General features: G+C 43.6%; 1 protein-coding gene across 2 annotated transcripts in view; it reads left to right on the forward strand.

Moving 5' to 3' along the window:
- Positions 1 to 22,741, forward strand: part of LOC127416614 (CXADR-like membrane protein) — a 140,942-nt gene that overhangs the window by 115,672 nt on the left and 2,529 nt on the right. For both annotated transcript variants that reach the window (XM_051656049.1, XM_051656050.1), the window contains exons 3-6: positions 7,551 to 7,746; positions 11,093 to 11,260; positions 17,702 to 17,824; positions 22,151 to 22,292. In XM_051656049.1, the coding sequence (XP_051512009.1) occupies positions 7,551 to 7,746; positions 11,093 to 11,260; positions 17,702 to 17,824; positions 22,151 to 22,292 (629 nt within the window). The remainder of the gene's footprint in view (positions 1 to 7,550; positions 7,747 to 11,092; positions 11,261 to 17,701; positions 17,825 to 22,150; positions 22,293 to 22,741) is intronic.

Raw genomic sequence — 22,741 nt, forward strand, 5'->3', positions numbered from 1 at the left:
TCTGTCAGCTGGTGGTCCATCCCGCCTCCTGGGAACCTGGGGGAGAGACAAGGGGAGGTGTGGGGAGAGGGAAAGGGTGAGCAGGAGACACACAGAGAGAGAAAAACTTGCTCGCTGGTCCCCGGACACGCCATCGCCAGGTCCTCCACCTTCTAGTGGATGGCAGTTCGCTCCTCCCCCAGCAGATGGAACCGCTCCTCCCCTTCTCGGTGGACGGCAGCGGCTGAGCCACACCTTCCTCCTCATCACAGTATCCTTTCACGGAAAATTAATAAGTCTATAAAGCATGAAGAATTCAGAATACAGGCTAACTTCTAAAAAGTAGCTAATGCTTCAGTCTATTCATTATTATTTCAGGAGTTCAGGTTTTTCACAACAAGGACAGTATGGACATTTATAATGTATGTTTGATACATGTTTACATTAGAAAATGTTTTTACTTTTTTTTCTAAATGTTTGAAAATTGTATTCAAATTTGGTCTGTTACAGTTTGACACATTTTTGTCCATTTTGCACATCATCATGTAAAATATATTATTTTCATTGACTAAAATTATGTAATTTTTTTCAGAGTAAAACTGACTAAAATGAATGAATATGACATGTTGAAATATTGACTATTTTTAAAGGACATTTTTGTCAAAAGACAAACTATTACAAAAATGAAAAACTGTGGAAAAAAATTAACACTGGTAAAGCCTCAGTTTATAAAGCAAGTGAATTGTCTTGGTTACTGAGGGAACGAGACGTTGTTTCGATGTAGTGACACTAGAGGTCGAACTTGGGAGCCCCAAACACCTCTGTTATTTGAGAAAAGGCCAATGAGAATTGGTGAGTGGAATTTGCAACTCCCCCGGACATATGGGTATAAAAGGAGACGGCTTGCAACTACTCATTCAGGTTTGTGTTGAGGAGCCGAGACAGAGTCCCGGCCATTTCAGCGAGTAGTTCAGTGTTGTGGCAGGAGGGACACAATGTCTCATTCCCTCCATCAGGGAATGGAGGTTACAACAGTAACCAAGACATTCCCTATCTGTCACTCACTCGACGTTGTGTTGATGTAGTGACACAAGGGGTCCCTATACAAAATGCCACAACTAGCTGACCTGTGTTACACGGATCAGCGATGCAGATGCAAGCAGGCTACCGCGTGCCTAGTAACAAGTACACACAGCGCTGTCGTAACCTTCCTAACACCCCAAATAAGTTGCATAGTCCCTCGTACCCCAAGGGGGGGACAAGATGTACTTACAATGGGAATAGGTCACACCAGCCATTTTGACCTTTTCTCTCTTTTCCTCTTTGAAAATGGAAAATTCACAGCTGGGACCAAGATATATTCGCACCAGGGAAGGTGTTCTTTGACACCACGGAGACCACATCCTGCCTGAAGGGGGAGATTAACATGTGGAGAATACATCACACGGACTTACCAACCGGGAAGTACCACACATGGAAAGGAGTCCCCACGGTAGGTCCTACCTAGAAGGGAGGAGCTCTACAAGCACAGCAACTGGTGGCAGAGCAGAACTCTGCCCAAGGGAAGACACGGATTTACCGTCAGGGAAACTGTACCGTGGAAAATACCTCATATGGGATTACTGACAGGGAACCACCACACATGGAGCACCTATCCCAAGTACAGGGGCTGACCTGACAGGGCATACTTCATGAGTACTGGGCCTGGCATCGAATTCCTCCGCCAAATTCGCCAGCCGCAGGGTGCTGGGGGAGGAAAGACATCCAGGGTTCGCCGGTCCCGGGAACTTACGTGGATGAAAAAAGCACACATTATCCCCTCAGGGAGGGGAAAGGTGCTAAGTGCAAGCGGTACACCCAGCCAGCTGCCCGCAACTTACCAGTTTGTACCTGCTAACACACAGGACGAATCTGGCTCAACCCAGAGATTGTAAAATTTCACAAGGTATTGGGTGTTGCCCAGCCCACTGCTCTACAGTTGTCTGTTAGAGAGGGGCCGTTCGCCAGGGCCCAGGAGGATGCCACACTCTGAGTGGAGTGTGCTCGTACTCCCAGGGGGGACGGCGCGCCCTGGGCCTGGTATGCCAAAGTGATGGCATCCACAATCCAGTGGGCAATCCTCTGTTTGGAGACAGCCTTCCCCTTCTGCTGTCCCCCAAAACAGACAAAGAGCTGCTCAGAGACCCTAAAGCTCTCTGTGCGGTCAAAGTAAACATGCAAAGCATGAACCAGACACAGCAATGACAAGGCTGGGTCTGCCTCCTCCCGGGGCAGCACTTGCAAGTTCACCACTGCCAGGGAAGGTGTTCTTTTTCCCCATGGAGAAAGACACCGTGGAGACCACATCCTGCCCAAAGGGGTGGTTAACATGTGGAGAATACATCACATGGACTTACCAACCGGGAAGTATCACACATGGAAATAAGTCCCCACAGCAGGTCCTCCCTGGAAGGGAGGAGCTATACATTGCAGTGGCTGGTGGCAGAGCAGAACTTACCGGCAGGGAACCACTACATATGGAGCACCTATCCCAAGTACAGGGGCTGACCTGACAGGGCATACTTCATGAGTACTGGGCCTGGCATCGAATTCCTCCGCTGAATTTGCCTGCTGCTGGGTGCTGGAGGAAGAAAGACATCCAGGGTTCGCCGGTCCCGGGAACTCACATGGACTAAAAAAGTGTACGTTATCCCCTCAAGGAGGGGAAAGGTGCTATGTGCAAGTGGTACACCCAGTCAGCTGTCCGCACACTTACCTGTTCGTACCTGCTAACAAACTGGCTCAACCCGGAGACTGTAAAATAACGCAAAGTTATCGGGTGTCGCCCAGCCCGCTGCTCTACAGATGTCTGTTAGAGAGGCACCATTCGCCAGAGCCCAGGAGGATGCCACACTCCTAGTTGAGTGTGCTTGTACTCCCGGAGGCACGGTGCGCCCTGGCCTGGTATGCCAAAGCAATGGCATCCACAATGCAGTGGGTAATGCTCTGTTTGGAGACAGCGTTCCCCTTCCGCTGTTCCCCAAAACAGACAAAGAGCTGCTCAGAGCATCTAAAGCTTTCTGTGCAATCCAAGTAAATATGCAAGACGCATACTGGACACAGCAACGACAAGGCTGGGTCTGCCTCTTCCCGAGGCAGTGCTTGCAATTCACCACTGATCCTTAAAAGGGTAGTGGAAACTTTGGACATATAGCCCGGCCGGGATCTCAGGATCACGTGAGAGTATGCCAGACCAAACTCTAGGCATGTATCGCTGACAGAGAATGCCTGCAGGTCCTGAACCCTCTTGATGGAAGTGAGTGTAGTCAGGAGGCTTACTTCAAAGAGAGGGCTTCTAGCTCAACTGACTCCATGGGCTCAAACAGGGCTCTCTGTAGGCCCAGCAAGACTATAGAGAGGTCCCATGAGGGAATGATGCGTGGTCTAGGAGGATTCAACCTCCTGGCGCCTCTAAGGTACCTGATGACCAAGTCATGCTTCCCCAAGGACTTACCGTCTACATACTTACCTATTCGTACCCACTTTCAAGGTGGAGGGGGACAGCCGCTCCTCCAACCTTACCTGCAGGAAGGAAAGCACCGAACCTCTGGGGGTCTTCACCTCGGAGAGAACACCAATTCACAACAGATGCCACTTCAAGGCATACAGCTGCCTCTTAGAGGAAGCGATGGCCTGAGATATAGTGTCTAACACCACTGGTGGTAGCCCGCTTAGGCCAAATCGTGCCCCATCCCTGAGAAAGGAGGTCCTTCCTCAGGGGAATTTGCAGGGGAGGGGCTGCCACGAGGAACATAAGCTCCAAGAACCAAGTCTGGGTGGGCCAGTGTGGTGCCATCAACATGACTTGTTCTTCGTCCTCCCTGACTTTACACAGAGTCTGTGCAAGCAGGCTCACTGGGGAAAACACATATCTGCACAGGCCCCAGGGCCAGCTGTGTGCCAACGCGTCCGTGCCAAGCAGGGTCTCGACCAGGGAGTACCATAGCAGGCAGTTGGAGGATTCCTGGGAAGCAAACAGGTCTACCTGTGCTTCACAAATTGACTCCAAACCAGCTGAGCCACCTGGGGTGGAGTCTCCACTCTCCTCGAGCGTCAACTGTTGCGACAGCGCGTCCGGCACGCGATAGGGTTTGCCTGGGACGTGAGTGGCCCGCAACGACTTCAGTCACTGCTGACTCCAAAGGAGGAGATGGCGGGCGAGTTGCGACGTGAGCATAAAACCGCCTTGGCAATTTATGTATGCTACTGTCGCCATGTTGTCCATCCGGACTAACACATGCTTGCCCTGGATCAACGGTCAAAGCTTCCACAGAGCCAGCAACACCACCAGCAACTTGAGGCAGTTGATATACCAACGCAGTCGAGGTCCTGTCCAGGAGCTCGAGGCTGCGTGCCCATTGCAAACAGCACCCCAGCCTGACCTGGATGCATCTGTTGTGACAACGACATGCCTGGATGCTTGTTCTAGGGGAACCCCTGCCCGTAGTATGCAAGGTCCACCAAGGGCTGAATGTGCGGCGACAGAACGGTGCCATGTCTATCTCGGGACTCGAGTCTGAAGCCACTGCTGGAGCGGTCTCATATGCATCGACCCGAGCGGCGCAACCGCCGCTGAGGATGCCATATGCCCCAGGAGCCTCTGAAATTGTTTCAGTGGGACCGCTGTACTTCCCCAGAATTACTAGGTAATTCAGCACTGACTAAGCGCGCTCGCTTGTGAGGTGCACTGTCATACAGACTGAGTCCAATTCCGTCCAGAGAAAAGAGATGCTTTGCACCGGGGCGAGCTTGCTCTTTTCCCAGTTGACCCAAAGCCCCAATGGCTGAGGTGTCCGAGCACCAGGTTCCCGTGCGCACACAATAAATCATGAGAGCAAGCTAGAATCAGCCAGTCGTCGAGTTAATTGAGGATGCAGACACACACTTCCCTTAGTGGAGCAAGGGCTGCCTCTGTGACTTTCGAAAAGATGCGAGGTGACAGGAACAGTCCGAAGGGGAGCACCTTGTACTGGTATGCCTGACCATCGAAGGTGAACCATTTTCAGGAACTGTCTGAGTCAAGGCAGAATCGCAGACATGAAAGCAGGCATCCTTCAGGTCCAAAGGGTGTCAACTTCCTGTGGGAGGCTCTACGCTGAGGCCAAGCCATCAGCTCAGGCTGTGGCGGAGCCGGTGCTACCGCAGGTGGACGCCCTCGGCGACAAGCAGACAGGGTACTGGATCTCGACTGCCTGTAGGTGGCAGAGGAATCACGCCGGGGCAGGATGCGCCTCTGTCTGCTTCTTGACTGCCAAGAACCGGCTACCTTGAGAGATGGGGCGTCAAGAAAGCGCCGTTGCCCATCTCCACAGGTGGCACTCCTGGACCACCATAGTGGACATCACCTGCCCGAGAGCCTGCGCTGTGACTTTCGTCGCCCACAGGGCGAAGTCGGTCGCCGAGCATGGCTCCTGCATCAACCCCGGGTCAGAACTACCCTCATGCAGCTCTTTCAGTGCCTTGGCCTGGTGGACTTGTAGGAGGGCCATGGCATGCAGGGCGGAGGCGGCCTGTCCAGCGGCACTGTAAGCCTTGGCCGTCAGGGACGATGTGAACTTACAGGCCTTGGATGGGAGCCTAGGACGATTCTGCCAGGTGGCAGTGTTTTGCAGGCACAGGGGCACCGCGGTTGCCTCCTCCACCTGAGGAACCTCTGGCCACCATTGAGGGTAGTGAGAGCGGAAGAAGTCGAGAGTTGGGTCCGGGCAGTAAAAGGTGCCCGCCACAACTTCGTGAGCTCCTCATGCACCTCTGGGAAGAATGGAACTGGGGCAGAGCGGGGCTGTGTGCGGCAATCTGAGCCCAAGGACCAATCGTCCAGCCGTGAATGCTCAGGGCGGGGTGGAGGGTTCCACTCCAGTCCGACGCTCGCGTTGGCCCGGGCAAGCATGGCCATCAGCTGCGTCGGCCACTGACTGGCGTTCTCCAATGCTGTGATCGATACCTCATCCTCATCGCGAGCCCCGAATGAGACATCTCATTTAAAAAGACGCTCTCTGTCAATGCTCACTCTTTTAGTGTGTTCTCTGCACTTATCTGTGTGAGAAAGGGAGAACCTTCTGTAATGCGCCATATATCGAACAGCCGTTTTTACACTTTCGCTTCCAGAGGTGAATGGAACACTGGTGGATTTCTCTACACCACTCGGCTCTGAAGAAAAAAATCTGAATGAGTGGTTGCAAGCCGTCTCCTTTTATACCTGTATGTCTGGGGGAGTGGCATGCAAATTCCACTTGCCAATTCTCATTGGCCTTTTCTCAAATATCAGAGGTGTTTGGGGCTCCCAAGTTCGACCCCTAGTGTCACTACATCGACACAACGTCGAGTGACTGACAGATAGTGAACTGTAATAACACTTTAAACTAAAAACATAAAATGAGCATTCAATAATGATGGGGTTAAAATATACTTTATTAAACATGAAAATAATATGCATAAATATGCAATATATACAATGACAAGAAGTCAATTTCAGAAGTCGTACATTTAGTAAATGTGCACAGTCACTTCACAGCACAACGTAGATACATCTCGATCGGTAAACACACGGGTAATGTTCGATTCATAAAAGCATTACAACCCTACCAGACACAATATTGTATTCAAGCATTATAGAAGTTAAACAACTTTGCCAAATGGATAACAGATAAATATCCATCCAGTCTGCAGTGCCGCTCTCCTGGACTGTGTGACTAAAATTAACAGCATCCTCGGCTGGAAGATGAGACAGTCTGTACTTCTTTCTTGTGTTCACCAGATGTATATGACTTTCTTCTGCAGAACACAAATTCAAATTTTAAGAAGAATATTTCAGCTCTGTAGGTCCATACAATGCAAGTGAATGGTGACCAAAACTTTGAAGCTCCAAAAAGCATATAAAGTCAGCATAAAAGTAATCCATACGACTCCAGTGGTTTAATCCATGTCTTCTGATGCGATCCAATCGGTTTTGGGTGAGAACAAACCAAAATGTAACCTTTTTTTTTTTTTTTTTTTTTTTTATAAATCTTGACATTAGCAGTCTCCTTGGTTATCATGATTTCAAGATCGATTACACTTCCTAGTGCCATCTAGCACTCTGCACATATGTCAAGCACTAGGAAGTGTAATCAAGCTTGAAATCATTATATTGCATAGAGACTGCAATGGAAAGACATACAGTAAAAAAGGAGTTACATTTTGGTCTGTTCTCAGCCAAAATCACTTAGATTGCATCAGAAGACTGGACCACTGGAGTCGTATGGATTACTTTAATGTTCCCGTTATGTGCTTTTTGGAGCTTCAAAGTTCTTCACTTGCATTGAATGGACCTACAGAGCTGAAATATTCTTCTTAAAATTTCCATTTGTGCTCTGCAGAAGAAAGAAAGTCATACACATCTTGGATAGCATGAGTGTGAGTACATGATGAGAGAATTTTCATTTTAGGTTGAACTTTCCCTTTAAATTGCATCTGCTCGTCTATATGACTTGGTTACAAATGTATTCAATCTATATTTACATGAAACACTCTCTATCTTTGTTATATTTCAGATTATCACATTCTTCAACAATGAGGTATACACTAACGACAACCATGTCAGTCACCTGTCCTTTGCGGGTGACTACCTGAATGGAGACGCCTCTCTCCTGATCAGTGATCTGCAGCTGACAGACTCTGGAGAATACCATTGCAAGGTTAAGACCGGAGGCAAATACCACTGGAGCCAAGTCAACCTCATTGTGCTGGGTAAGGCTGCCTGTCTCTATCCCAGTGTGCTCATCTTCCAGCAATCAGCTCGCAACCATTTCCTCCATAAGCCTGCTTCACCAAGATTCAATTTGATGATCGTGCAAATTATGCAATTTCTCAATTATTGACCTAATCTTGAAATAAGATTTGTTGCATTAGTCTGCCAGAGTCTCTGGAAGCTGCTGATGTTTGCGTCACTTTGGATAGTAATGCGAGAAGACATTAATTTGAAATGGTGGGAGGAGAGAGCTTTGACTGAGCTCTATCTCTTAAAAACAGAAGAGACAGAATTAGGAGCTTATCCGATTTCTCTTCTTCTAACAAAACAGTTTACTGTCATCCCAAATAAGCTTCAGATGAGCTTCTTATGATTTGATATTTTGTTCTGCCTGGTTTCCATTATTAGACCGCAGTGTTTCCAAACCATCATTCAAACATAATATTTTTGACACCATAGCGCTCAGCCAGGAGAAGAATTGGAAACGAAGATGTTTCTTTTTATTTCAACTCATGTCATTCTTATGTTTTGGAGTTGATTGCTTCTTGGTTCAAAGTTGTCTTCTTTTAAGACAGATTAAAGCTGTATATCTCTTCATTTTATTTCTCAAACCATTTTATTAATGTATTAGTATTCTAGCCACAGAGGGACTGGAAATTTATGTAAAATTGAGTGAAAGAGAAAGAGGTGGATAGATTGATGTAAATCCAGCCTCCTTGCTAGAATTTCTCTCATTTATTAAAGGAATGTTCCGGATTCAATACAAGTTGAGTTCAAACTACAGTATTTGTGGCATATTCATTACCACAAAAATGTATTTTGACTCGTCCCTCCTTTTCTTTAAAAAAATCTAATAAAATTCACTTACAATGGAAGTGAATGGGGGCCAAGTTTTAACAATTAAAATATCTACTGTTTCAAAAGTATAGCCGCAAGACATAAAGGCATGTTAAAATGATTTTAGTGTGATAAAATCACTTACTAACCTTTTATGTGTAAAGTTATAGCCAGTTGTGCAGCTTTGTTACCATGACAATGTAATGTCAACAACAGGGACTAAAAACTAAATGTTTTTCATTTCGGTTCGTTCTGAGCAAAAACTGTATTTTATTATTTATTTATTTTTTGTTCCGGTTCAGAAGTTCTGCAGCCTCCTTTCCAAAAGGTTACCCGTTAGAACAAAATAAAAGAACGGTTAATAATGTTCTTTTTTAAGTGACAGAACTCTGCACAAAGGGGTAGGTGAAATACCAATTGCAGTGTTGCCAGATCTCGCAAGAGAAACAAGCAACGTGGTCTGGAAAAACAAGCCCAAAATAAGCCACTTGCCTCACCAAAATAAGCAATACATTTTTTTTCCCTGTGTGGTGGATTAATCAGCATAGAAATCATAACAAGCAGTTAATTAACAGTTTAGTATAATTGTATTTACAGATCTGCTTCTGAGTCAAATCTGTATTAATGCATTATATCTAACAATAATTCAGTGAAGACTTGGAAACAACTGAGAAAAGTACTTTTTACTGTACCTCTAATAATGTTTTCCTTGTACCTGGATTAGCTGTGCATGTATATGTAGTAATTATACATAGTTGTTAAAAAGGTCTTCATTCTGAGAATGTGACATCCACAACGAGGAATTAGGCAACAAAATGTGTGATGTAGCAGTTTCGTTCAGTATCAAAGCACGTTTCATTTTTTTCAGGCAACATGAAGTGGTGATAAACCCTTTGGCCTTTAGTTTCATGAAACAATTATCGGAACAAAATTAACCGATTATAACCGGTTACCAGCATTTAAAAATAGCGTTTTCACTCCAGAACAATTGAAAATTACTTTGTTCTGGTTTTTGGTAATATTCTGCTAACATTTAGTTCATTTTCGGTTTTCATTTTCTTTCCGTGAACCGTTTTTAGTCCCTGGTCAACAAACCCTAAAACAGTGGCAGTTCTAGCTTGTATGATGCCCTGGGTGAACCCCAGGGTGAGTGCTGAAGGGGGCATCCATGCTGCCCCTGGCAAGATGCCGCCCCAGATGGCTGCCCATGTCGCCCATGCCTAAATTCGCCACTGCCCTATAACAACTGTAAAAATGACCATTTAAACAACTTTTCAGCTCAATTAATACACACATTTTAACAGAAGAATTAATAAATGTGCTTTTATAAAATTATAAGCTTCACATTTCAGTGTTTAAACCCTCCAAAAATTGGCCACATTAACTTCCATTGTAAGAGACTCACTGTAACCCCAATTTTTGCTTCTTCTTCTTCTTTCTTTTTTTTTTTTTTTAAGAAAAGGAGGGATGAGTCGAAATTAATTTTTGTGGTAATGAACATTATGCCACAAATGCTGTTGATTGAGCTTAACTTGTACTGAACCTGGAAGATTGCTTTAACACATCACAGCCGATTAGCTGAATGCCGCCTTCCCATAATCCACTTCTCCACCTCCTGTCTCTCTTCCTTCTCTACTTTTCTCTATTCTCTCCACCACACAATAAACTCATTACAGCAAGTGAAATGGTGATGTGAATGTGCTGTGTAACTGCTTTGAAATATAGTTCTATTACCTTCTAGGATGTTAGTTTGTTTATAGTTATGTCAGTAGGGGCAAAAAGGGGCCACAGAGGTCTACAGGCTGTCTTTCTTAACTGCCATTCTGCCTCTAGACTGGTCCCTGTGGATATGCCCCTATAACTGAACCTAGAAAAGTTAGAGCGGTGCTGGGGTAAGCAGAAAGCCAGGATTGTCCTGAGTTTGGCTGGTAACTGTTTTGATGTAGTGAGCTCACTCACTGCAGTGCTAGGACAGAGGGGAGTTCAAACCAGTCGGTGTCACGCTTGCAAGACGTTTTACTTTTGAGCTACACTATAACTTTATTCAGACAGGCAGCAAAATTCTGATTTTTTGGCATATCTGAATCAAAACTGATTAGTAATTTGAAATCTGAATAGCAAAAAACTGCATGAAATAGGGCTTAAACAAAACAGATAGAAAGAATATTAATATGTGGGGGGGTTTCTCCATCATTTGGGCTTGTGTGTAATGTTAAACATAATACTCAAGTCTACAGCTGTGTCTGTAGAGCATTTTATTGGAAAAGATCAGTCATCAATTATATTAGTGGGCAAGATGAGTCATATTTCCCCCCCCCCAAAAAGAAAGACTGTTACTTTGAAATGTGTATATCTGCAAAAAGTGAATTTTGTCTGCTTCTAAGATTAAGTAACATATGGACACTTTAAAGCTAATAGAACTGAACTTTAAAAAAAAGCCATAGAACTCTCATTTTTATTTCATGAGGTCTTTAAAATTAACAAACATTCCTGTCCCCTTCTTCACAGTGAAGCCCTCGAAGCCCAAATGCTGGATGGAGGGCCGGCTGCTGGAAGGCAGTGATGTGAAGCTCAGCTGTAAGTCTTCAGATGGATCTGACCCCATCTACTACAAATGGGAGCGAGTGCTAGATAAGGGCAAGAGTGTTGGAAAACTTCCACCCTTTGCCCTCATCGGTGAGTCTGACACTCATTTGTCTTGCGAGCCAGGCTTTTGACTGTCAGCATAAAGTCTGGTGAATGTTGTATTGTACCTTATTCTGGCCATTTATATAAGAAGTGCAATATACTGCCCATTTATACAAGAAGTGCAATATGCCGTTCTGCTCAAAGGTGTCTTGTTTACCTGCTTCTAACTGTCTCAAAAATGTAAGAGATAATGTACAGTCAGTTATCGCAACAACAGTTGTGGCAAGGGGGTAAAAAATGCATATTTACTGTCACAGCTTGCTAAAGTAACACAAAAAGGTCAGCCAACATTTCTAACATTTTCAAGCAAGTATCTGAGTTGTAACATTTGTTTTATTAATTTCCAACATGTTTACTGTTTGAAAATGATTACATCCCCAGAAAATACCAACTTTCATACATTTGAGACAATTTTCTAAATTTAGCCAAAATACAATAATTGGCATTAATTGTCAAACTTTTTCTATATTCACACAAAGGAGCCTATTCATTAAATCATAGATGGATAGATTTCAATTATTTTCAGCTGTTTTCTTTGCTGTTCCATCATTAAAAGATATATATTTATTTTATAGTATTCATGGTATATTAAATATACAACATTGCATAGTGATGGGTATGTTTATATTACTTTGATTATATCAGTAATTAAATCATTATATCAATATTCCTCATGGTGGTTTATTCAGTGTGCCCATGTCTGTTAAACATTTTGATGTCAAGTTGTCAGATTTTTTGAATGAGCTGATATTTCTTTAGTTATTAATTCATATTTAAATTAAATAATAGAATCTAACTCAATAAAATCTCACACGGCGCACCATTAAATGTAGTGCACCACGTTCAGGAGTGGGTTTGGTTATTAGCAATAAATAATAATTATCAAAGATAATTATTAATTATTAAAATCAACAGAACATTGATGAGAATCAATGTTAGCTTTTTTAATCCTTTAAATCAACAATTATCAAAGATAATCATTAATTATTAACATCAATGAAATATTGATTAAAATTAACACTAGCTTGTTGATCCTTCAAATTCAACAATCATCAAAGAAAATTATCAACTATCAAAAATCAATAATAAGGATTAATATCACCGGGGCACCACCCTGGAATCGGGGACTAATAACCAGACAGTATAACAGTCTCAATATTAGATTGTTCTCTTAGGAAAATCGACATCCGAAGAATATCGACCTTCGAAAAGGAACAATGAAGGCTTGAATCCGAGCACTGACATCCCATGTCAGCATTTGACACAGGTGTATGCAAAACAAACCAAAACACTTCTCTTTGAAATATAACAAAGTTTCTTTATGCAGTAATATCAATTAATAATCAATACAATGCAGTCAATAAACTTCCGACGTACAACTACAAACTAAACAGTGACATGATTAGATGTGGTAACCAAAATAAGCCTATAACACATGAGAGGAAGATGTGTGTGAGTGACTGTGTGTGACATGAGTATGCCGCAAGTGAGTGACCCTCATGTTGGGCCAGGAGGGGAGCACTCAGAATGGATATACTGTATGAACTATAGTCATATAGTATAAATTACCCCCTTCACAAACCCAGTCGGGAAGGAAGTATATTTATAATGAAAGTGCTTGTGACTTTATGGTAAATTACAATGGCCTGAATGCAGGCGGTTGTGTAAAATGATAGGGAGCCCATACTTAAAGGGAGGGGCATAAGCATATGTATGGCCAACGAAATAGCAAGCACTCTAAACAGAGAGGACTTGTGAAGAGAGAGACGTTATGTCTAGGTTGTAACACCTTGCAAATGTGTTTTGAGAAGACCATCCTGCAGCAAAACATATGTCTTGTAAAGACACACCATTCGTCCATGTCCATGAGGAGGCCATGCCTCTGGTTGAGTGTGCTTTAACACCAATTGGGCAAATCTTACCCTGCAACTCGTAAGCTAGGGCAATCGCATCAACGATGTAGTGAGAAAGTCTTTTCTTGGAGACGGACATTCCTTTCGTGCATCCTCCATAGCACACAAAGAGCTGATCAGACAGTCTGAACTGGTGGGTGCACTCATTGTATATGTGTAGCGCCCACACAGGGCATAACAAATGCAAGGATTGTTCCTCATCCGAATTAAATGGAGGAGGGAAGAAGGCTTGAAGGTGAACCAACTGCGCTCTGAAGGGCATGGTTAGAACCTTAGGCACATAGCCTTTTCTGGGTTTGACAGTGGCTTTTGAAAGACTGGGACCAAACTCCAGATATGAATTGTCAATTGATAGTGCATGTAAGTCACCAACCTGTTTTACTGATGCCAGAGCCAGCAGTAGTGCGGTCTTAATAGAGAGCATGCGCAAATCAACAGAGTCCAAATGCTCGAAGGGTGGCCCTGCGAGCGCTTTTAGGACCAAAGTTAGGTCCCAAGTTGGGACTGTAGCCGGCCAAAGTGGATTTAATCGTCTTGCTCCTCTAGGGAACTTTATTATTAAATCATGTTTATAGTGGCGCCGGCTTCAGGTGCGTGATATGCAGATATAGTCGCCACATAAACTCTGAGCGTTGACGGAGTGAGTCCTCTGTCTAATTGCTCTTGAAGAAATATGAGAATTTCATGTATGGGCAGTTTATTAGGTCTTTTTCATATGAAAGACACCAATCAGTGAACACATTCCATTTTAGCACGTAGAGGTGTCTCGTGGAAGGCGCTCTGGCCTGTAAAATGGTGTTCATGACTGAATGCGTCAGTTCTGGTGCATTTAGCGTGCTCTGTTCAGGGGCCACACATGCAGGTTCCACAGCTTGGGCTGGGGATGCCAAATTGTGCCTTGTGCCTGAGAGAGGAGATCCCTCCACAGTGGAACTTCCCATGGCAAGCCGTACAACACCTCTATCATTTCCAGAAACCATGGCTGATTGCGCCATTTCGGCACAACCAATAAAATCGTTTCCTTGTCCTCTCGGACTTTGCAATGACAGAGTGAAGGAGGCACACCGAGAGAAACGCATATTTGCATTTTGCCAGCCATTTGTGGGCCATTGCACCCACTCCCAGCGGGGCTTGGGACTCTGAGTACCAGAGGGGACAGTGGGCAGTGAGGCAAATAGATCGAATTCTGCTTTGCCGAAGATTTCCCAAATCCTCAGGACAGTCTGAGGATGAAGTCTCCATTCGCCTAGTATCACCCCTTGGCGTGACAATAGGTTCACACCGTAATTCAGATGGCCTGGGACATATGTCACTCTCAGGGAAAGGAGATGACGCTTGCTCCACAGGAGGAGGTGACACATCAGTCTCATCAATGAATTCCGCCTTGGCGGTTTATATATGCCACAACTGTCATGTTGTATGAGCGAACCAGAACATGACAGTTCGCTATTTCTGACTGAAAAGCCTTTAAGGCTAGGAATACAGCTGATAGCTCTAGGCGGTTGATGTGCCACGCCCTCCTCGGCACCTGTTCAGGTGCCAAAAGCCGGGAGTCCATCACACACAGCCCCCCAACCTGTGTTGGAAGTGTCCGTAGTCACCACTTTCCACCTGAAAATCTGCCCCAGCGTCACACCTCGCTGTTAAAAGGCAAGAGCTGTACAAGGTGCTAGAGCATCTATACAGCGGCGAGATATATGGCGCCAAGCATGTCGTGGGCGTGCCCACTCACAGAGTCAAGGTGGACTCCCAAAAAGGAGATTTGTTGGCAGGGGGAGAGTGTGCTCTTCGCCCAGTTGACTTTGAGGCCCAAGCTGTTTTTAGATGCTGAAGCAGTAAGACTATGTGCTGGCATAACAGAGCCTCTGAATGGGCCAGTAACAGCCATTCGTTGAAGTAGTTCAAAATGCGTACGCTGCACAGTCTCAGAGGGTGAGAACCACATCGATGCACTTTGTGAACACGCGAGGAGCCAGAGACAGCCCGAAGGGCAGGACTTTGAATTAATACGTCATTCCCTCGATCGCAAATCTCAAAAACATCCTGTGATGTTGTACAATTTGGACATGAAAGTACATATCTTTCAGATCTATCAACGCAAACTAATCGTGTGGGCGGACGTGTGAGAAGATCAGTTTCTGAGTAATCATTCTGAATGGGTGCTTTGCGAGTGCGCAATTCAAATTTCTCAGATCTAGGATTGGCCTTTCTTTGGGACAAGAAAATAACGGCTGTAAAACCCTTTTTGGGTTTGAAAATCTGGAACAAACTCTATTGAGATTGTGTATTTCGGCTCTTAACACTGGCGCGTCTTCAGACGAAACCGTGGAAGACAGAACGGCGTTGAAATGGGATGACCGACGTGCAAATTGGATCATATACCCATGTTCAACTGTTTTTAGCACCCAATCTGAAATACCCGTAAGGGCTCATCACGCGTCCACGTAACAGGACAGAGGGCAATTTGGTTTGTTCATTGTATGATATAATGCGCAGCTCGCCAGTGGGAAGCGGTTGTGCACAATGTGTGGGCTTTGAAGAGGAAAAGAGCTCTTTATTGAGAATGTGTGAGCATCTCGTGCATGTATAATGAGCGCTGAATTCCTTTTTGCATTTTTTATTGCATTTATTTGAATGTGAGACATAAAAACAATATTTTGAACAATATTGTGGACAGCAGTATTCCTTTCCCAACAAACAACAGTGGGAAGATGGGGAACAGTGTTGTGTGTCTCCAATCGAAGCCTTCTTCGGAGCAGACCCGTCGGCGCGGGGCGTGCACTGATACGGCTGCTTCCGTTTGGGCCACGGCTTGCGTGGCTCAGTGGCAGCAGGTGGCGGTGCTGAGGCTTGGGGCTTTTGGCTGGGCACTGGCTCTAAACAGAGCGGGAGCGAACCAGTTGTGATATATTACTCCATTTCAACATAAAGTGTCTCATATCCTGTGAGTGTTGCTGAGTTGGGACGTAACACTCTGCAAATTTATCCACAGAGCTGCCGAAGAGGCTGGCTGGAGACACTGGAGCATCCAACAGGGCGGCTTTTTCCTTGTCACGCATTTTTGTGAGGGTCAGCCAGATGACGATCCAGAACTACCATATTGCTCATTGACTTGCACATAGCCTGTGCAGTGACTTTCGTGGCATGCAGCACTAAGTCCATAGCGGAGCTCTTTGTATGTCTCTGGATCGTAGCCTTGCTAGTCCATTTGCTTGAGGAGCCTGGCTTGAAAGACCTGGAGACCCACCATCGCGTGGAGTGCAGAACCAGCTTGGCCCACTGCTGAGTATGCTCTTCCAGCCAGAGTGGCATCAGTTGACTCGGCTTGGAAGGATGAATGGGGCATGATTTCCACACCCTGCTACTCGCACACAGAGGTGTGGCACTACCACCTCCTCCACAGGAGGTAGTTGGGCATAACCTTTTTCTTCCCCGTGATCCACATTAGAGAGGATAGAATCGCTGTGTGGGCAAGCTGAATAGGATGCGTGCCAGGATTTTGACAGTTCATTATGAACTTCAGGGAGGAACGGGGCCTTATAAGGATACACAACTGCTGCCGAAGCACTGCGGGGAATCAGGATTCTGAAGCAGCCCGTTCACCAGCAAAGCGTCATGCAGCGAGGCGGAGTGATACAGGGGAGCGGAGAGTCTTCTCATTGCCGTGAAGATCCCGCCCGCTGACTCGTGTAGTCGACAGCGAAGCAGTAGAGGGTTCTAGATGAGAGATGAGTCACTGTCTTGAAGGAAAAAAAATTCTGAGGAATGGTGTTTGTGCACCTGCTTTTATAGTGGACAGCTTTACACCTAAAGGGGCTGGGCTCAAACACCATAGCCAATATTAGAATATTGGCATTATTGTAGAGAGGGTACAACTAGGTCGCGTGGAAGGACACTCCCCATATGCGTTGTCAAGTGTCCTGAGTCATAAGGGAACCTATAAATTTCAGCAATATCTAATCTAAAACTAAAAAACAAGAAACACAAGCTAAAATCTGAGAACACATACAGTACCAATGTCTAAACTAAAACTTAAAAACAACAAAGAAAAGCTACAAAATCAGGAAAAACACAATTATTTAAGCAATATCTAATCTAAAATAAAAAAAAAAAAACAAGAAAGACAAGCTATAAAGTCAGAAAAGTTATAAAATCACAGAAAACACACCAATATCTAATCTAAAACTTAAAAACAAGAAGGAAAAGCTATAAATTAAAAGAAAACATACAAATATCTAATTGTACTTTACCCTCAATAAGTATTTTACAAAAACATCTACCTAGTTACCTATTAGATGGATGGATGGATGGATGGATGGACGGACGGACACACACAGACAGACAGACAGACAGACAGACAGACAGATAGATAGATAGATAGATAGATCTTTCTTGATGCAATCTGAACACAGCACCTTAGTTACCAGGAAATTTGTTTCATAAATGTGTCACAAATATTGAGATTATTACATATCACATGATCTCATGTTAATAATAAATTCTTTCCCATGTCCAGATCTGAAGAATCCAGAGATTGTGACCTTGAGAAATTTAACACAGGACAGCTCAGGGGTCTACAAGTGCACTGCCAGCAACGATGTAGGAGAGGAGAACTGCATCATCGAGGTCACAATGCAATGTGAGTGCAGCTCTCAGGTCAGCCTTTGCCACTGGCCTCATATGGGTGTAATTAGTGGTGAGGTTTTGATACTCTGATCTTGGTTCATTCAAGCAGTGGCACTTTTAGATTGAAGCTACCACCCAGTGTGATGGACAGAGTCTCCCCACTGTTTCCACACTACATAGAGCTTGCTTTTTATTATTGTCATGGGTAAAACAACATTTAGGATGCTTAAATATTGGTTTTATTTTTAAAGAGTTAGTTTGAAATTCTTTCTTTTTATTATAGTCATTGCTATGACTGTTTTCTTTTAAAAATAAAAGACTATTTTTGCTGCTTGGTTGTCTTGCAGAAGAAAATAAAACATCCAGATTCACAAATGATTTTCTCTCACACACACATACACATGTGCACATACACACTGTCTCTACAACTGAGCACTAGAGACTACAGAGAGCCTGAGTGTTGCTATTTGTCATTGGTCTTGGTCAAATAGCAATCTCTCAGTGTTTGTGTGTAATGCTTTTGGAAGAGACAGAAGAATTTAATGCTCACCAGAGGAAAAGATAGAGAGTTATATAAACTGACAACTGTTGTGCACAAGGCCTATGCTCTGGGTCTTTCAAACCACAGGAAATTAAAAGAATTTTGGTGAAAGTGGAATTTTTGCTGTTGTGGTTGGCAAAGTTTAATTTATGTCTGTGAAGACTTTAATTTCATGCGTTTTTCCCCGTTGTGAGGTTATGGAGCCACACCAGTTAAATTTGCCAAGAAAAAGTACATTTATTAATTATATTAGTTATCAGACATAGGAGAGAAAGTGAAATTTTATTTATAATGATGTAATGTGATGGACTTCATTGTCTTTCCCATCTTTCTCTGTCTCTCTCTCTCTCTCTGTCTCGCTCAATCTTTCTCATCTTTCTCTGAAGGAGTTACATTTGCTGGGTGTATTTAAGCATACCATAGCAGTTTAAAATAACTTCCCCTTCCCTAATAATGTGGGGGTATGTGTATTGAACATACAATACCAACTCATATAAGGCAACTCAACCTATATAAAGCTTACACATGGCTGTAAGAGCTTACACACACAATCTACTATATAAGGCTTGCACATACAACCTATATAAAGCATACATATGCAACCTTGACTTACACTAGGCTTTAGACATGCCTTGACTTACACAACATAACATAAAGACATAAGTTTAATGATGTAATACAAATGATCAATAATGCTACTAAATGATTATGAATACTAATAATGATTAATAATACTGATCAGCATGACAATGTTAGTCTACAGTCTGCCTTATTCATTTTTATTCAGAAGATATCTCATAAGAACTCAAATAAAGTGTAACTACTATATGTGTTCAACACGCAACATTGCATGTCACAGATATTTTTTATATTATTTATTTATTTCTTGTTTTTCAACGGCTTCAATGTAGCACATCTAATGAGATTTCAGAGTCAGGACAATTTATTTTCTAAAGTGTGAATATTTACTGTATTCAGGGGTGTACTGGGAAGAGAAATCAGCCTGGGATTTTACATAGCAACTGGCCCAAAATGTGTGTGTGTGTGGGGGGGGGGGGTGTTCGCTGTCCTTTTCTCTCCCTTCGGCATATCGCGGTGCCGTTTTGTGGCCCGTTCTGCATAACGCACCGGCTTATTTCAGCTTATCGCGGCCCATTTGGCCCGTTTTGGGCCGCCCGGTTCTCCCGATGGCCAGTCCACCCCTGATTGGCCCCAAAGTGCTTCGGCCCACCGGGAAAATGCCCGGTATGCCAGATTACTAATCCAGCCCTGACTGTATTTCATATATACAGTTGTGCTCAAAAGTTTGCATACCCTTGGAGAATTGGTAATATATGTACCATTTTTTAAAGAAAACATGAGTGAGCAGGCAAAACAATTTATTTATTTCTTATGGGATTCATATTCAACTGTAGGTTATAACAGAATGGCACAATCATAAAACAAAACGTGGCATCAAAGAAAAAAATTAAATGACCCCTGTTCAAAAGTCTGCATACCCTTAGTTCTTAATACTGTGTATCTCCCCCTTTAGCATCAATGACAGCGTGCAGTCTTTGTAATAGTTGTCTATGAGGCCCCAAATTCTTGCAGGTGGTATAGCTTCCCATTCGTCTTGGCAAAATGCCTCCAGGTCATGCAAAGTCTTTGGTCGTCTTGCATGAACCGCACGTTTGAGATCTCCCCAGAATGGCTCGATGATATTAAGGTCAGGAGACTGTGATGGCCACTCCAGAACCTTCACCTTTTTCTGCTGCAACCACTGGAGGGTCAACTTGGCCTTGTGCTTAGGGTCATTGTCGTGCTGGAATGTCCAAGAGCATCCCATGCGCAGCTTTCATGCAGAAGAATGCAAATTTTCTGCCAGTATTTTCTGATAACATGCTGCATTCATCTTGCCATCAATTTTCACAAGATTCCCCGTGCCTTTAGAGCTCACACACCCCCAAAACATCAGTGATCCACCACCATGCTTCACAGTGGGGATGGTATTCTTTTCACTATAGGCCTTGTTGACCCCTCTCCAAACATAGCGCTTATGGTTGTGACCATAAAGCTCTATTTTGGTCTCGTCACTCCAAATTACAGTGTGCCAGAAGCTGTGAGGCGTGTCAAGGTGTTGTCAGGCATATTGTAACCAGGCTTTTTTGTGGCATTGGCACAGTAAAGGCTTCTTTCTGGCAACTCGACCATGCAGCTAATTTTTGTTCAAGTATCGTCGTATTGTGCTCCTTGAAACAACCACACCATCTTTTTCCAGAGCAGCCTGTATTTCTCCTGAGGTTACCTGTGGGTTTTTCTTTGTATCCCGAACAATTCTTCTAGCAGTTGTGGCTGAAATCTTTCTTGGTCTACCTGACCTTGGCTTGGTATCAAGAGATCCCTGAATTTTCCACTTCTTAATAAGTGATTGAACAGTACTGACTGGCATTTTCCAGGCTTTTGATATCTTTTTATATCCTTTTCCATCTTTATAAAGTTCCATTACCTTGTTACACAGGTCTTTTGACAGTTCTTTTCTCCTCCCCATGGCTCAGTATCTAGCCTGCTCAGTGCATCCACGTGAGAGCTAACATACTCATTGACTATTTATACACAGACACTAATTGCAATTTAAAAAGCAACAGGTGTGGGAAATTAACCTTTAATTGCCATTTAAACCTGTGTGTGTCACCTTGTGTGTCTGTAAGAAGGCCAAACATTCAAGGGTGTGTAAACTTTTGATCAGGGCCATTTGGGTGATTTCTGTTATCATTATGATTTAAAAAGGAGCCAAACAACTATGTGATAATAAATGGCTTCATATGATCACTATCCTTAAATAAAATACAGTTTTTTTTTTTTTTTGCATGATCAGTCATATTTTCAAAATCAATGCCAAAATTTCATAATTTCTGCCAGGGTATGCAAACTTTCGAGCACAACTGTATATATATATATATATATATATGTTTGTGGACACCATATGTGCTTGATGAACATTTGATTTAAAAACCCTAGGCATCAATTTCCCCCTTTGCTGTAATAACAACTTCCACTCTTTTGGGAAGGATTTCCACTATACTGTATGTAGTAACATGGCTGCAGGGATTTGCTCTCATTCAGACACAAGGCTATCAGTGAGGTCAGGAACTGATGTTGGTTGATGGGGCCTGACTTACAGTTGCTGTTCCAGTTCACCTCAAAAGTGATCGGTGGGGTTCAGGTCTGAGCTTTGTGCAGGCAGATACAGTAAACTATTTCTTTATGGACCTCACTTTGTTCACAGGGGCATTGTCATGCTGGAACAGAAAAGGGCTATTCCCCAAACAGTTGCCACAAATTTTGAAGCACACAAAGCCCAAGCCATTACATAAAGAAACATTAAGATTTTTCTTTACTGGATTTAATGGAGTAACCATATTCGTTAATTAGAAGGAGGTGTCCACAAACTTTTGGCCATATAGTGTATATTTAAGCAATATCACATGAGCAAGAGTGCGATATGACCCTACATCAGCACTGCTGTGATTCGGCCGCAGGCACGAGGCTGCAGGCCGAGTGCAGTGTCCGAGTGCTGATGGTGTCAGACCATCAGTGCTCATGGAACGTCTCTCGTCCAATCAGATTCAAGGACCGGAACTAACTGTTGTATATATATATATATATATATATATATATATATATATATATATATATATATATATATATATATATAGTTGTGTATTTTAATAGTCATCATGTGAATGAGGCAAAAGTGATGTGATGTAATATGATGTAAAACCCCATCAATATTTATGCCCTTCTGTGTGTGTTTAGATGTGCGGGGAATGGGTGTGGTGGCTGGTGCAGTAGTGGGTGTCTCCTTTGGCGTTTTGCTCATCATTCTCATCATCTGGCTCGTCTTCCGCAAGAAAGAGAAAAAGAAATATGAGGAGGAGGAGACACCTAATGAGATCAGGTGAGATCTGTGTGCAGTGTGATCCATACAGATTGTGATTTTATGGTACCCTTTTACCTCTTAATATACAGTATGCTGTAGCAGGCAGTCCTGTGACTGTGCCCATATATGCATATGTGCATATACATGTTCTGTTTGGCACACTGAAACAGCAATGTGATAGATTGTAAGCAGACTTATAAAGCGATGGCTGACACATGATTGGCTAGGAGTTACCTAGCTACTGGTGCGATGATGTACAGCTGCGAGTCTTCCCGCCAGAACTACGCTGTGCTTACATTTCCTGCAACATTAATCCCTGATGTCCAACCTATTGGGATGTCTTAATTCCAAATTTCAGTAGCTGACACCAATACCAGTGAAATTTTGTAATTCTCTATACCAAAATCAATACCACAGCAAAAACTAAAATACTGAATGCACTCTTATTTAAATTATTATTAAATTAA

Source organism: Myxocyprinus asiaticus, chromosome 26, assembly GCF_019703515.2.
Source record: "Myxocyprinus asiaticus isolate MX2 ecotype Aquarium Trade chromosome 26, UBuf_Myxa_2, whole genome shotgun sequence".
Classification (NCBI taxonomy): Eukaryota; Metazoa; Chordata; class Actinopteri; order Cypriniformes; family Catostomidae; genus Myxocyprinus; species Myxocyprinus asiaticus.